Raw genomic sequence first — 17144 nt, forward strand, 5'->3', positions numbered from 1 at the left:
ATTTTGCTATCATGACACCCAGGTCTCATTCAGCTGTGGTGCTGGCAAGCAGAGGACTGCTGGGCCTGTAAGTTTGTTGTAGATTATTTCTCCCCAGATGGAGCACTTTACATTTTGTTATCTGTAACTGTAATGGCTAAATTATGCCCTGGGGGGGTCAGCCTGTGAACCTAGGGCTGCTCTGATCAAGCTCAATGCATTGTGGAGAGGCTGACTGGAGCACAAGGTGCTTCAGAGTGGGGTTAGCCATCGGGCATCCCCAGCACTGAAGCACCCTTGTACCCCAGCCAGCCCTGCCAGTGGCTATGTGTCATAGGATCAAAGAACATTAGGGTTGGACGGGCCCTCAGGAGGTTATCTAGTGCAACCCCCTGCTCAAAGCAGGACCATTCCCAACTGTATCATCCTAGCTGAGGCTTTGTCTAGCCAGGTCATAAAAACCTCCAAAGATCGAGATTCCATCACCTCTCCAGGTAACCTGTTCCAGTGCTTCACCACCCCCCTAGTGAGAATTTTTCCTGATATCCAACTTAAACCTTCCTTACTGCAACTTGAGACCATTGCTCCTGGTTTTGTCATCTGTCATCACTGAGAACAATCTAGCTCCATCCTCCTTGGAAGCCCCCTTCAGGTAGTTAAAGGCTGCTATCAAATCCCAGTTCCCTCAGCCTCTTCTCAGAAGTCATGTGCTTCAGCCACCAAACCATTTTCATCGCTCTCTGCTGGACTCTGCAACTTGTCCACAGATGCTGTTGCTGTAGCTACAGCCAGGTAAAACTGCCCTGCACACAGGGTAGTGCCATGTGCATGCATCCCTCCTGTATTAGGGCTCTCTGGTAATCTTAAAAGCAGACAGGATTGCTGTAGCCCTTACCACTACACACCTCCATCACTCCTAAAAGCAGAGGCTCGCAGGTGAAACTCTCTCAAATGCCTGTTTCTGGGAGGAGCTTGGGGTGTGACCAGGGAGTACTACAGCTCACGCCAGCAGTCCTGTCGGCTTTAGGGTTGTCAGAGAGCCCTACGGGAGGAGTGTACACCATGCCACACAGCCTTTTCCAGGCTGGTTGTGCAGCAAGCATGCAGGGCGGCTTTACCTGCAGGCAGTAATGCCTGGCTGAGAAGCACCTGTTAGGGCAGCACTGATTTTTTTCAATACTATCTAACCTCAAAAATTATCCTGAGTGGTTCTCAACTGAGGGTGCCACCACATTTTAAAAAGTGGTGGGGGGGTGCCCTACTCTGCTGTTGAGAGAAAGAGTTGTCTCCATCTTCCTTGAGACCCCTTTATCTACTGAGTGTTTGGTTGGATGTCTGTACTGCATTGTCTTTGTTTAGTTCCCTGGCTGATGCAGAAGTGATAACGAAGTAGGATCCCTGATTACTCCATGCTTGTCGTAGGTCTGCTCTAACTCACTGCCTTCACAAGCAGTATCAGCTGAACAGACAGCCTTCTTATTAGATTTCCTATTCTTGTAGTAGGTTTTTGAGTAGTAGCCATGGACCTGTATCTTCATAGGCCGCTCACACTTGGAAGTCTATCTTTATACCACAAAGGCTAGATTTTTTTAACAACAGTTTAAGTTCTGCAGATGATTGTCTCCAGAAATCTTGGTTTTCTGTGATTTAAAAAAAAAAATCCAAAATTTTCTGATAAACCCCCTCCGCCTCCAAACACGCACACGCACACGCACACACACACACACACACACACGTGTATATGTGTGTGGTGTTTCACTTTAATCATAGAAAAAAGTGAAGTGGGGGTGTTAAATCAGAACATTTTGGATTTTTTTATCAGAGAAAACCAGGATCCCTGCTTATTTCTCAAGGCACAGGTGTCAGACATCCGGCCAAACCAAACATGGCACTGCACCCTATGTCAGTCTCTGGTGCTGCCTGCAGTGCACATGTTGCATGCATCCTATTGTGCAGGCCTGCCCATGAGGGGTTGGTCCAAGACCCCCAGGCCAGGTCGTACAGCTCCTGGGCTGGATCCAGCCCCTCGGCTATGTTTGACATCTCCCTTAAGATTTGTCAGCATTGTCATGACTGTACACAGAACCGAGCAGGTTTTAACCTAACTGCATCTGTGCTAGCCTGAAGCTCCGCGCAGGCTGCCTAATTTGCTCGAGATGCTATGTAAATACCTAGACACTGAACTCCATGGTGTCATAGCTTTTCTACTATCAGTACCTAAGCCATTGTGTTTTGAAGTGATGTTGGGCATGCCTACAAGAGCTGCAATAACACTTTCACTCTTGTATGGACACAGCCAAGAATAGCTTCACACCAAAGAAAATCTACTGTATTCAAAAGCTTGTCTAGGTTTATCCCAGCTGTGCAGTTGGTCCAATAAAAGAGATCACACACACGCAAATTCTTCCCTTTCATGTTCATATATTATTTGATTTTTTTTTTTAATGCATATAAGTCATCCCCTTTAAGACAGGTGTTTAATTAATCTTCCTCAGTGGGTGCGTCTACACAAGATGCTACATCGCTGTAGCAATGCACTACAGTGAGGTAGTGTTAGCAGGCACAAACTGTGATGCTGCAGCTACATCACCATAGTAATGCATTGCTATGGCTATGCAGCGGTTAAAGATAACACTGCCAGTAATGCACAGTAATGGCTGTTACTACACCGCAATTTAATACTCCCTAAAGGAAGTACTAAATGATGGCACAGTAACAATGGTGCCATAGGGGCATGTGTGGACACACCCAGTGTAATCAAATGAGATGATATGAGTTTATGGGATTAAAACACCTGTGGCTTTTCTACAGTTTGTTGGTATTTTTCCTACAAAGCCTGCCTTCTTTTGAGTAGTTTAAAACTCAGTCTCTTCAGGTTCAGTTCTTATTTAATATTAGTGTGAAGGAGAGCATAATATATACATATTATATAATGCATAATATAATATGCTTTATATAATGCATTATATAAAGCATAATATATACATGATATGTGTAGTTGTTCTATACCTATATTCTTCTCAAGTCCCACATTATATTTCTTCATGAGCTTCTAATAAACATTTGTTAGGCATGGATATTTAATTAATTGATTATGGTTAACAACACATCGACTTCAGAAATCAAATCAAGACTTAATATCTGTTAAACACTGATTTTATCATATTACAAATTTCCTTTTTAATTAATAGGTTAATAACCAATACTGATCAATTGTAATCCTAATAGTGAATCAGTTGTTAAAAGTATGCAGCTCACCTTAAAAGGGAAAAGTAGTAAATCTTTGTCTCAGAGTTCATAATCTATTAGGCATGATGCAGCAGTTTGGGATAACAAGGGATGGAGAAGGGACATCTCAGTAAAGAGAGACAAAGGTCATAGCAACAAGATTAAAGGGCTTCTGAGTATAGGTTGGGGTAGGCAACCCCCAGTATGGGTGCCAGTGTGTGGCATATGGAGGCATTTTGCTTGGTGCATATGCCTTAGGGCAGACCATGCAGAAGGGGCTAGAAGAAGTTGTTTTTTAAATTGTTGAGTGCAAAGCGGCTATGTTATATAATAACTACGGTGCAAAAGACATGAAAGGTGCCACTCTTACTATGGAGTGTAAAGTGTTTCCACTTGATGGGCTTTGATTTACTTTGACATATTTTACTAGCTGTCCATCTGTATAAAACCCATAGTAGAAAACTCAGCTTTAACTTTTGAATCCCAACTATCACGTCTGGAATTGAGATGTAAATATCTTCAATGAAAATATGTGGTATTATGAAGAAATATACAATGGTTAATCACATGATCTTGTTGAAAAGGAATGGAGGAAATAGGATATTTGCTTGAGGTTCAAGGTATAAAGAAACCAATTTTTCTCAATATAGCAAGGAGTGTGATAACCATATTTAAGTTAGGTGGAACATTCTTTCATTGAATATGAGAAAGTTAAAACATCCTGTAAAATGGAAAGGGAAATAGCATATTAAAATACAGTGAAAATGGATACAATATTGCCTTTTGTCTCCTGTGACAGATACAGACTTAAAAATGAGGGTGTAAAAAGTATTTTGTAGGCCCTTACCTGGTAGAAAAAGGGTTGCTGTTTTGTCTCTTCTTCTACAAGGTAGACCTCAAATTTAGTGAAATCACCTGTAAAGTCCTGGTAAAGGTTAGATTTGAGGTGCTGGCTTCTGTATGCTTCAGAATTGATCTGAAAATAAAAATGATCCCAAGCTCATAAACTGAGAAAGCTGTTTGTTAATTTTGGAGGGGCTATCCCATTTATACATGTATTGAAATATATTGTCACAAACAGTGTTCCCTTATTTTATTTAAAGAGTAGGATTTTGTTTCCTGTGCTTTCTATCACTATTGGTTTTCCCTCACAAATTTATCAGATTCAGAGAATCTTTTGGTAGAGATTAGAGCAGAATCACAATACCTTTAATTTTAAACAGAAGATGGCTTTAGACAGGTGGTTAGTTATGAGGGTAACATGACAATGGGCGTGTCTACATGAGATATGTTAATGTGCATTGAGGGCTTTTGTCTACACATGTGTGCCTTTAATGCACATTAAAAATGGCTAATTTAGATGTAGTTAAAGTGCATTAATGCACATGTAGATGCAGTCTGGTTCAAACTTTAGTGTGGGGTCTTCCCAGCCACTAAGAAACCAGCCCGAGCCCAGCCCCAGGGCTCCTGGCTGGCTGCCTCTCCTCCCCCAAGTCTGGGCTGCTCTCTAGCAGCCCCTAACTGCAGGCTATAAAAGCTAACAGCCATTTTGTGCCTTGGGGCACACACACCAGGAACCTGAACAAGACTGCTGGTCTGTGCAGGGGCCCAGCAGGTGCCGCATGCCCCCCTGGACAGGCCACAGGCTGTTTCTGCCTGGTCTGTCCCCCTCCAGAGCTACTGCTTAGCCACAAGTGAGTGTTGCAAAGGGCTGCACTATGCTGCATCCCTTGCCCAGCCCTGAGATCTCCCCAGTGCTGCTGCCTGGCTGTCTCTGGCAGGAGGGCCAGCACCTGTTCCCTGCTGCTGCTCACCCCCAAAGTGTCTCCTGTCCCTGCAGGTCCTGTGGTGAAGTGCCTCTGCTGCACGGCTCCCAGTCTCTGGCTGTGCCCCTGTGCTGGGCGCTTCTGGCAGCCGTCAAGGGCCAGACATGCAGGGACAGCTACGCGGGGGCCCAAAGATTTGGGATGGGGTGACCATCCTCATCCCCATTGAGCCCCAATCCTGCCCATGCCAATGTCCAGGGCCCCCAGCTGGACGTGGGAGGAGTTGCGTGACCTTATGGCACTCTGGGACCATGCTGATGTGCAGAGGTAGTTCACACAGGGCGGGCACTCAAAACTCCACATTTACTAAGCCCTGTTGGGTGGGATGTGGGAGTGAGGGCACTCTCAGTTGGTGCAGCAGTGCTGCATAAAGGTCTAGGTCTTGCAGGCACAGTGGATGGCTGTGACTGACTTCAGTTGTTGGTCCACTCATGCCCAAAAGTCCATGCCCTTTATGTGCCAGCTGACCCACATTTTGGTGCCCCAGAAGCCAAATTGCACCCCAGTGAATGCCACAAGCAGGGGAGGCCTGGCAGAGCCCCTACCCTGCCCTGACACCGCCAGTGACACACTACCAGAGGAGGGGACCTTGGGCCTTCAGTCCCCCACCCCATCCTCCTCCCTGGCTGCTGCATCCACTGGCAGCTCGGGGAAACCCGCCCTCGGCATAGCAGTCTGAATGTGCCAGTGGCACACCAGAGACTGGACCCTGTTGCTCTAGTGGCTGGTGGTGATGACGGAGAGACAGGAGCAGGCATGGTAGCTGGAGGAGCAGACGTGGGAGGTACAGGAGCAGGCCTGGTGGCTGGAGGATGTTGTCTGGGTGGAGGTGCAGGACCAGGCACAGCAAGACCACTGGGCCCACGTGGAGGACCTGGAGCAGGAGTGCCTGGAGCAGCTCCAGTAGTGGGGGGACACCAACCACCAGGCAATGGAGACCATCCTGGCCCTGGTACCTGCGTACATGTCCCCTGCTGTCTGGCCCCCATCCATGGCCCCACAGGGCCCCTAGGTCCCACCCGCCACCCTGCAGCAGGCCCCTAACCGGTCCTAGGAGGAGGGCCTAGATAACTTCCTGTCTGCCATCCCCCCTGGCCTGGCCCCCTCCCCCCCAACTCCCCACTCTGAGCTGGAACAGCCAAAATATTGTAAATAATTTTTAGTATGTGTATAGTTTGTCTTATGTATATCGTTGGCCTCTTGTAAGTGGGTTTTTTATTGTTGGTGGGTGGGGAGTGTGGTGGAGGGGCACTGTTTGTTGAGGGGGGAGGGGTACAGGTGGGGATTGTGAGGGCATTAAAGTTTTTTTGTTTCACCCTTGTGTGTCCTGAGAGTGGCACTGCAGGAGGGTAGAGGGTGTGTGGGCGGCAGGGCAGGTGGGCTTGAGTGGGGAAGTGCAGGAGGGGAGGATCAGGCAGGGCCCCTGTTGACACGTGTGCACTGTCCGGGGGCCTGGGTGGGGTACTGCTGGGGCCAGTGGGGGCAGCACCATGCCTAGTAGCAGTGCAGGGTGCTGGTCGTCACTAACAGAGGTTGGGCTGGAGCAGTGCTGGGCACCACTGGCAGGAGCAAGGGTAGCCCTGGTACGGGGAGGCAGGGTGGGCAGGGAGGGAGCTGGCCCATTCTGCCCCTGTGCTGGGCACACGGCTCCTCGGCAGAAAAGGGGCTGGCTAGAGATCAGAGCTTCCATGATGGCTGTCAAGTGCTGGCAGCTGGCTCCGGCTTCAACATGGCTGCCAAGTGCTGGCAGGCATGTGGCCTAGGATGGAACTCCCCCTGGTGGCCACAGGGGCACATGGCATGGCTGAAGGGACTTGCAGCTAACTTTAGTGCCAAGTGCACTAACTTTTTTCCCAAGTCCCTGCTAAAAATTTCTTAATGCACATTAAATTTAGTCACGTTTATTTGAACATGTAGATGCACCCCTTGTGTCCTAACTCCACAAGATCTCTGTTAATTTGAAAGAATGGAAGGGAGGCCATTTATGGCCTCCTAAAGTATTGTGGGAATGAAATGGGATTCTAGCAGCTCGCCCCTTAGATTATGCCTCTGTGCAAAACATGTTCCTCAGGGAAACATCTTCAAGATGTAAATTTAACTACTGAATCTACATTCTCACATTTCATTAACCTTAACTTTTTCTTGCAAACAAGTAAGTATATGTTAGTAGTTACCTCAATGAACTTCTAAGTATTTCCTGATTTGTCACTGTAAACTTTCATGGAATTTACCAGATAACCAGTGCAAAAATCTATTTTTGTTTAGGCTACTTAATCTTGATCCTGGGGGAGGAAATTAAGAGGGACGGAGAAATAGGAGAAAACCTGGCAGATCTTTCATATTGTTTTAAATGAGCATGAGCGAGTATGCATTGTTTTGTATAAAACTTCTTCCCAGTCTATCACTTTAAGTTAAATAACAGAGAACCTTTAGCTTTCCTGCCTATACCTTGATTTCTATTTTCTGGGTTTTTTTAACACAATACACATATACATACAATAATAGCAACACAATATTTTAACGCAAAATCGCATTGTATTTTTTTTCTTCTTTGAAATGTTGCAGATTTTAGCTATTTGTTTTGCATTAAGCTGTTTATAAGCCATACTACTCCACTGGGGGCAATAAGTCTGTTCCATGGCAGCATTCAGTATTTCAGAATTTGAATTCGTTTGGTGATAAAAGGAAAGGAAAAATAAACATTTTTTTAATGTAAAATTAAATCTTTAGTGAGTAAAATGTGTCAAAATATGTGGTTTTGATCCTGGAATAGATTGCTGAAGCATGTGTAAGTATCCATTTATCCACCTAGGCATTTCAGGTACTGGTCTGGATTGCTGTACTCTCAAGTTGAAATCCCTGCTCTGGTTGATTCAAAGCAGTTTTTCATCCTAAATCATTCTTGCATATCCCTAGCTAGTACCCTAAGCATCTGACTACAGTTTAAAGCCCTGGGGAGGTGGCACACCTAAGATGTGATTAACAAGGTAATCACGTGTTAAGTCATAAGCTGGACACACATTAGTGCAATAAAAGGAACATGCAACAAAGTTATTACATATATTACACACACATTAATATTAGAGCTGCACCAATACATCAGTCCACTATTGGATCGGTATCAATATAAAGAAAATTAGCTATATCAGATATCAGCCTGATGGGGCCGATAATTTGGCCTATAAATGCCCGTGCTGCAGGCTGCCACAGTGCAGCATGCAGGCAGCGAGGAGCAGAGCTGGCACCTTGGAGAGCTGCCTGCAGCTGGTAAGTCAGAAGGGGAGGGGGGAGGGAAGGGATGTGGCGGGGGATCAACACCTCCCGTGGTGATCGAGGGAGGGGGTGGGGACAGGCACTGCCCAGCTGGGGCGAGGAACACATGGGATGAAGCCACGGCTCATGGGAGGGGGTGGCTCCCACCACTGCTTGCACCCCAGGAGGGCATGGGGGGGCTCATACCCCTGGATCTGTGGGGGGAGGGGGAGTGGGCTGCAGCTGCAGGCTCATGCCAGCACTGCAAAGGGCTCTTCTTAGCAAGGTGGGGCTCAGAGTAGGCATCGGCAGCCCTGCAGCCACCCCAAATTTTGCTGCAGCTCCACTGTGCCCCACTAGTCACCCGGTGCAGTCCCGGCTCTTCCTGGCATGTGGGTGGAGGTTAACTTTATGGCTGGTTCTCATAGTGCCCTGAAGGACTCCAGCACATGCCTGTGCTGCCATCATCCATCAGCTTACTCTTGCACCCAGCTTTGGGGATGCAACAAAGCCCTTGATTGATGCACCCCTGAAGCTGGGAGCCCAATTAGCAGCCACTCCCAGCCTTTGGAGCCCTCCACTCCAGTGCTCCCCCAAGGCTGGGAGCGGCAGTCAGCTGATAGGTGCTCTGAGTTTCAGAAGAATATGGGGGTCAGGAACTCCCATGTGTTTCTGAGGCTTGGAGTACTGATCAGCCGATGCCTGGCCATATGTTCAATTTAAGGCATGATTGAGACCAGCCACACAGTTGCTACACACACGTTTTGTTTAATACCAGATTTACATGAACAGATGACCCTGATTATAAGGTGGCCCCCCAATAATTAGATACTATATATAGAAAATTTGTAAATTAGTTCTATTTTTCCAGGTATACAATCTAATTCTTGGAGGCTTGCCTTGAATTTGTCCCTCTCCATTATAAGATGAGGGGCTTCTTTCCCTATGCCAATTGCAGGGGACAGAGACCTCATCTTGTATTTGAATAAATACGGTAATTTTATTGCTTATTCCAGGGGTAAGCAACCCCTGGCACTCAAGCCAGAGTGTGACACGTGGAGGCATTTTGCTTGGCACTCACACCTTGGGGAAGGGGCTGGGGCTGCGCTGCCACAACAAGGATTGGGCCCCTCATGGCTTCCTCACCATCCACCACTGGCACAACCAACGTCTTACAAATCAAGGTTGTTGGTATTTTTGTACTCTGCCCCAAAAAGTTGTTGATCCCTGGCTTAGTCCTTGGTTCATTATGCCATTTATTGCATTAATGTGTGGCTGGGTTACTTCTTACAATGTGATTAACTAGCTGATCATGTCTTAAGTGAAATGTCTGCCAGGGACTAAAGAACATGGAGATATTTTTCCAGAATGCTTTCAGCATTTATATTAGTAGGTAGTAGCGCAGTAACACCTGCTTTAACGTTAATTGTATAACTGCTGTTTAATTTCAGATAATTATAATAGCCATATGTGAAATTCTCTTGCTGTCTGTGCTTAAGATCTGTTATATATGCTATGCTTTGCTATCTACCTACTCCAGCCTTAATATTGAAAGGTATTTTTGTGCCTGCATTGTCATCAAGAATCGAAGTACTTTAAGGAAATAAGGAGTAGGACAAGTTTAAAATTTCTTCCTTTTTAGAACATCTGCAATAAATGAAAGATGGAGCATTTCAAATACTTCAAAGACCATAAACACCATCTAATTGCTAAGTATTCTGAAGTAATTTGTCTAATTAAAATTCCAGGGATATAATTATGGTGCTATACGTATGTCTCATTATGATGTAATTTTAATTTTTGTATCATATTATATTGTACTTAAACTCAATGTGTTGATATTAGTAACTGAAATAGTATTCTGTCTTTGGTTTGCCTTTATTAGTAAAAGTATTACTAAAAATAGAAAATATTGTGATTTGTTCAGTTATTCCTTTCAGAAGTTTAGTCATTTTACAAAAAAATAACATCAGTAACATGCCATTTTATATGGTCATTTGCCAAGGTTAAAACCCAAATTTATAGGTAACGTACTCTGTACCACCCTGCATACTTTCCCAGGACTTAAAAACATGGGCAAGTGCTGTAGGGAATGCATCCCACGTTTAGTGATGTGTATTCAGTTCAAAGTTTTGCTTCATTTGTGATGTTTTTAACTGAGTGCTTTTATATTTCCCTTTAAAGATTATGACTCGGATGCCATGAGCAGCTCTTATGAATCATATGATGAAGAGGAGGAGGATGGGAAGGGGAAAAAAATGAGACATCAATGGCCTTCTGAGGAGGCCTCTATGGACCTCGTGAAGGATGCTAAGATCTGTGCCTTCCTCCTAAGAAAGAAGCGTTTTGGACAATGGACCAAATTACTGTGTGTTATCAAAGAAAACAAGCTACTGGTAATTATTATTTAATTGGGCAATACTTGCTTTACTATTTATGATTTTTAAGGATATATTAAAACTGTTTATGAACCATATATAAAGTGTAAATAGGAATCAGAGAGAGGTAGGTAGACATGATAGTCTGAAGACAGGTAGAAGGCAGGGTGGGTGTGCAATAGACTAACTGAATGAGATATATATAGACAGCACAAGATATCATGATCTTGAGTTCGCTTCATCTGATGCTGGGAAAGGACAGCGTAGAAAAGTGAATGAAATGAAATCACTCTATACACTGCTCTATGCTGTCCTTTCATAGCATCTAATGAAATAAACTTGAGTTCATGAAAGCTTGTGCTATCTATGTATCTTATTTAGTTAGACAGTGGTAGTCAGTATCAGTAATGTTATCAAAGGACCCACTCATGGATTACTTAAGAATGAGGACTCTGAATTTATGAATATATGGCTTTTTTGAGGCACTTCAAATATGAAACTTTGTCACTGAAATCTACACCCAAGAGAATTCCCGAATGCAGGGAAGCTAGTCTGCAGCCTGTTTCCTTCTAATACATTTCAGATGAGAGAATTCATGAAACCATGAGAACCCAAGCCTGAATTCCCTGTGGAGGCAAAAAACCTCATTGGACTCTTTGGGCTTTTTGCCTATATAAGAGCTCTTGGATCAGACCCTTAAGAGAAAACAAGTCTTTGTTAGATTGAGCAATCGATTTGGCAACATATGTTATAGTAATGTATATGCTTTAAACACAACCCTCACCATCTGTTCTGCTGTAATTACAGATGCAATATTCACATGATACGCAGCTGCAACATAGAAAGGAAAGATATAAGTCATTTAAATGTCTTCATACATTCTTTCTTTGGTGCTCTGCTGTATTCCTCTTATGTTGCAGGCAACAGCGGAGGATCCAATGTTAGTAAATTCACAGTCCAAGCTTGTTATTTACGGGAAAAAGAATGTAATTATATAGGCTGTCTTTTATATAACATTATAAACCTTACAAGGGTTCTAAAGTAAATCGCTAAATCATTTGGGAATCTTAGAAATTGCCTGTCCCCCTATGCGGTGCCAATGCAACTGTAACTAGAGATGAATTTTTGGTGGCAGCATCTCAACTTTAAAATAAATTGGTATGAGAGCTTGCAAGACACTTGCCACAAGGAGCTTAGTTTGCCCATTGACCCACTACAGCCCAGGTCTTCCAGCCTTCCAACTAAGTTATTATTTTGACTGTATGAGGAGGGACAGGTCAAGGGAAATAGATCTTGAGATTAAGGCATTGCTAACAATGATGTGGAATTCTATTATTATATGGTCAGCTCAATTTACATTTGGGGAATTTTATTTTGACACTGAGTTTATCTTCCATGATCAAAAAGAACCTTTTGAGTCTGGAGTGACATGTGTTTTTAACTTCATTAGATTCACTGACAGTAATCTGGATTTAGACTAATATGCAAGATCAGAATCAGGGTCTTGCAATGAAGATTATTAATTTAAAATTGAGAAAGAGAATGGTGGGAGTTGTTTTGCTTTGGGTTTTTTTTTTTTTGTTTAAGTCTGTTATAGATCATTTAGAATTAACTTTGTTTGTTTAAAAGCTTGCCAGTACTCTTTTTTGCCTTTCTAACCACATGTACTGGCTGAAGTTATTTTTTTCCCCAGGGCTTTCTTATTTCTATCATAATGAGGATTATGAAAATATAAACTATAAGAGTTGAATGAGCAATTTGTGAGATTAGTGTTCTAATTTTTTTCCAAAAGTTAACTAACCTGTGATTTACACAGAAACCAATACTGTTGTATATGTGTGTTTAGGGATTAGTAATTGCCTGTATTATAAATGCAGGATTTGGATGAAGCCAAAATCATTTTACAGCTGAATCGGACATTCAGTAGAAATATACTGTCAGATAATTGCTTTCTGCACAGCCTCATATGGGAACATTTAGTATGCAAATGTTGTGTTTTTGTTAGATTTCCATATGAACTTCTAAAAATTCACACTAGAAATGTATCTAAATACATGCCTCAAAATGTTTTATAAAGTAGGAAAACATGCTATTTTTTCAGACTCCCATGTCATAAAGATATTTTTTTAATATAAAAAGTTTATTCAAAATATTATTCATCATTCAGCAATACTACAAAGGTTGGTTCAGCAATACTACAAAGGTTGGTTTAGAGCAGGGGTGGGCAATTATTTTGGGCGGAGGGCCGCATACTGAGTTTTTGGCAAGCCATTGAGGGCTGCATGACATGCAGCCAAGGGCAGATAAATATTAATTTTCTAAATTTTTTAGGGGCCCCGCAGGCCAGATAGAATGGGCTGGCGGGCTGCATCTGGCCTGCAGGCCACATTTTGCCCACCCCTGGTTTAGAGGGAATATACTTGGTCTGCTTTAGCTGTAGTCTTTGGAATAACCTATCAACAGTTACTGTGTTCCTATATTTCGCTCATGAAATGGGTCCGAACAAAAGTTTTAAAATAAGGTACTTTAGGTTTAAGTACAAAAATGCATGTGATCTTATTTTCCTTCATATATATTCAGCTGTTCTTACAGCATATATAAATCTGGCGTTTCCATCAGCTCATCTGAATGTACAGAAGCCCATTTTGCATATGGAGTTGGAGTAACTAGACATTCAAATAACATAAATCAATGCAAAAGAATGTTATTAGTCTGATACTTTGTGTATTAAAACTGAATAAAACTGAACCACACCAACAGAAGTGAAGTCAGAAGGATGTATGGTCAACAGGGAGACTGGCTGTCCGTAGTACTAGTCATACTATTTAAAGCCTTCCCTCATTAGGCCTTTGGTTCAAGTCTGAGCCAGGTCTTCAGTGATCCAGCATCAGAAGAGCATTATAGATTTGTTCACTGTTGAAGACGAGAAAAATTCTCATTTCATAGCTCTATCAATGTTAGCAGGTCAGTTAAAGAGTAAGTGGGCATGGAGTCTGAACTGTGCTCTGACAGTCTGATCCAGTTCAGGCTACAGTCACAGTGATAGGATAAATAAGGTCACTTTGCCCTTCACCATACAGTAGTTTTCTATTATTAAATGTGTCCGCTAGTATCAATCAGGCAGTAATTTCACTTCAAGAAAGATGGGGAAAAAACGTAAAGATAACTTTGCTTAACTTTCCAGTATTTGTTAATGAGACAAGCAAAAAAAAAAATGTTGCTTGGTAGTAAGGATTTTCTTTGTGTGTGAAGCAAATTAAGCTTTCACCTAACACTACTTTATTTTTATTTAGTGTTATAAAAGTTCAAAGGATCAGCAACCTCAGATGGAACTGCTCTTGAATGACTGCAGCATCACATATATTCCCAAAGACAGCAAAAAGAAGAAGCATGAGCTGAAAATCAGTCATCAAGGGACAGATGCACTGGTTCTAGCAGTACAGAGCAAAGAGCAGGCAGAGCAGTGGTTGAAGGTACAGTGTGATTTCTGATTAGTTGCATTCTTACCAATTCTTCCAGGGATAAAGTATTGCTTGTCTGTTATTAATGGTTGAAAATGTAATTTTGCTTCTAGGTAGTCGGGGTCTTATCTATGCAGGGTATGGGCTCTTCCTTGCCATTGACACTGACACTTAATCTTTATCACATACAATTTTTACTAATAAAATTAGTTGATGACTCTTAGAGTGCTACATTGTGATGATTGACCCTTTTTGCCTCTACAAAGCTGTAGTTACTACTTACATGATTCTGTAATGCTGCTTAGCCCAAATTCTAGGAATCAAGTTAATACTAGAGGTGCACCGATACATGGATCTGATATTGGATCGGCACTGATACAGAGAAAATTTACTATATTGGAAGTCATCCATATCAGGCCGATAATTTGGTCGATAAATGGTCTGTGCATGCATTCAACCGCAGTGCAGCACAGGCAGCTAGGAGCACAGCCCAGCAGTGTGGAGAGATGCCTCCAGCTGGTAAATCTAGTGTGGTGGAAGGGGAGAGGGGAGAGTGGAGGGAAGGCACTGGGGGGGGGGCAGATCAAGGTCCCCACAGTAAGGGAGGAGCAGGGCTGGGGCACAGGCTGGGGCAAGCGCTGCTCAGCCGGGGCAGGGTGGGTGTGACACGGAGCTGCGGCATGTCCTGGGGATGCAGGGAGGTGGGGGAGCTCCCACTGCTGCGTGCTGCTTGGCTGGGAGCCTCTGGTCTGGAGCTTCTTCCAGCGCTCACCTGCTGATCTGGTTGTTCCTGCTCCTCATCCAGGAGGGCACGGAGGGAGGGGAGGGCCTGAGCCCCTAGATCTGTGCGGGGTAGGCTACGGCCATGGGAGGGGGGAGAAGGGGAGGGGCTGCAGCCAGAAATTTGCCATAGCCCCTTCCTGGCACAGCCCCACTCCGCCCAGAAGAGCTTAGCACAGCCCCAGCCCGCCTTACTGCACACAGAGCTGGGGGCACATGCTCTGAGACGAGCGGCAGGAGCAGCAGCAGGAGCCACCGGACAAGCAGGCAAGTGCTAAACAAGCCACCAGCTGAATGACTCTCAGCCAAGTGATGTACAGTGGCAGGAGCTGCCTCCCAGCCTCCCCTGGATGAGCCGTGGCTCTGTGCCACACCTGCCCTGCTCCGCCCTGGTTGGGCAGTGCTTGCCCTAGCCTCACTCTCCCTCACTGCGGGGGCCTTGATCTGCCCCCCCACAACCCTTCCCTCCCCAAACTTACCAGCTGGAGGCATCTCTGCATGCTGCCAGGCTGGGTATCGGAAATCGGATTGGTATCGGCTGATATGCCTCCTTAAAAATCGGCTATCAGTATTGGCCACAAAAATCTCTATCGGTGCACCTGTAGTTAATACCTGAACTGTCATCTGTTGAAAAGCAGAGTGTCTAATAGGAAAAATGAAGTTTTGACTTGGTGGTGAGCACATCAGCCTTATTTCAGTAAAGTCTTCGAACCAAACAAAATTTCCTGACCTGCATTACTGAATATTGAGAAGAAAGAAGCACTTTCTGTCATTTAAAACACTGAATTAAGGTTGCTACGGACTTTAAAAAAGGAATAAAAGAAAGTGAGCAGAATTGCATTGTATATACTTACACATTTCCAGCAAATAACTGATAACAATTAGTCAGTATTAAGTTGATACATTTTATTGTTTTTTTATAAAGTATTACATACAATCTCTTTAGATGAATTTAATTGAAAAGAAATAGGAAAATGTTCTTTTTCAGTTGGAGACTTGCACCTGTCAGTCTTCAATACACTGAAATGGAGCAAGAAATCATAGAGGAATCAGATAAGGCTTATTGGCATATTGCAAACCTATACATGATCAGTCACAGTCTAAGAGAATTCTCATTGAAAAAAGAATTGCTCTTGTCAGCAAGACTATCCTGCACTATCGTATGTTTATTATTAGGTTTTCAGAATCTTCACTTTTTCCGCTAATTTCCTACTTTTAGTATCTGGTTCAATAAAAGATATCACCCACAAGAATCCTTGTCTCTCCTGTCTTTCCTGGACCATCACAGCAACAGCATCATTTCAACACTGTATAATATAAGAGGGTTTATTCTGAATGTCAACCGCATATGCTTTGTACAGTATTAATGAGAGAGGAAAATGTACTTTGGGAACATTAATCCATGTTTTGTCTGAGTGTGATTTCATATTTTTCAGGGGTGGGCAATTATTTTGGGTAGAGGGCCACTTAAGAAGTTTTGGTGAGCTGGGCCAGCATTATCTTGCAGCCCTCAACTTGACAGATGCCTGCCCCCTGGTCACCATCTTGGAACTGGAAGTCCTACCCCTGACCGCTGAGCTTTGCCACCAAAAGTCCCTCTCCTTGGCCCCCGAAGTACTCCTTTGGTTGTTTGCCATGTTGGAACTGGAAAAAACCCAAATTTATTCTAAAAATCAAACATCCATAATAACATATTTTAATTGTATTTCAAAAAATATATTTGTCCTGATTTATCTGTGTTTGTATGGTGTATATATAGAGGTGATTGCATAATAGCTTAAAATGAAGCCTTACTCTTGTTTATTGTGGGAGGGGTGGGGGACTTTGTGTGGGGTTGTGGTAGGACGAGGTAGGTGTGGATGGGTGGGTGGGTATGGGGCTTGTGTGGGGGGGTGTACATGTGTATGGTGGAATGTATGTGTAGGACCCCCTCCCCCTTTGCATAGCCCCTGCCGCCAGCAGCAGGCAGCGGACCCTTGGTTGCTTACAGCCCATGGCAGGCAGATTCCCCTAGCGGTGCATGGTCCCAGTGAGCCCCAGGGCTGCACGTGGCTGGGCTGCTGGCTCCGTCACACAGGGCTCAAATGCCAGAGCCTTGCACCACCGGGGGGAACCCTGTGTGATGAAGTCAGTGGTACAGAGCATGGTGCTCTTCTGGGGTGGCAAGGAGAGGGGTCAAATCAGCCCGGTTCTACAGCACAGAGCTCCCCTCTGTTCCCCATGACCTGCGTGCCACAGTG

At 44.1% G+C, this 17144-nt stretch overlaps 1 protein-coding gene across 6 annotated transcripts in view; it reads left to right on the forward strand.

The window, feature by feature from the left end:
- The window catches only part of AFAP1 (actin filament associated protein 1), a 206325-nt gene that overhangs the window by 123866 nt on the left and 65315 nt on the right, over positions 1 to 17144 (forward strand). For all 6 annotated transcript variants that reach the window (XM_059721546.1, XM_019479333.2, XM_059721547.1 and 3 more), the window contains 2 exons: positions 10470 to 10681; positions 13957 to 14136. In XM_059721546.1, coding sequence (XP_059577529.1) covers positions 10470 to 10681; positions 13957 to 14136 — 392 coding nt within the window. The remainder of the gene's footprint in view (positions 1 to 10469; positions 10682 to 13956; positions 14137 to 17144) is intronic.

The sequence above is a fragment of the Alligator mississippiensis genome, chromosome 2 (genome assembly GCF_030867095.1).
Source record: "Alligator mississippiensis isolate rAllMis1 chromosome 2, rAllMis1, whole genome shotgun sequence".
In the NCBI taxonomy this organism is placed as follows: domain Eukaryota; kingdom Metazoa; phylum Chordata; order Crocodylia; family Alligatoridae; genus Alligator; species Alligator mississippiensis.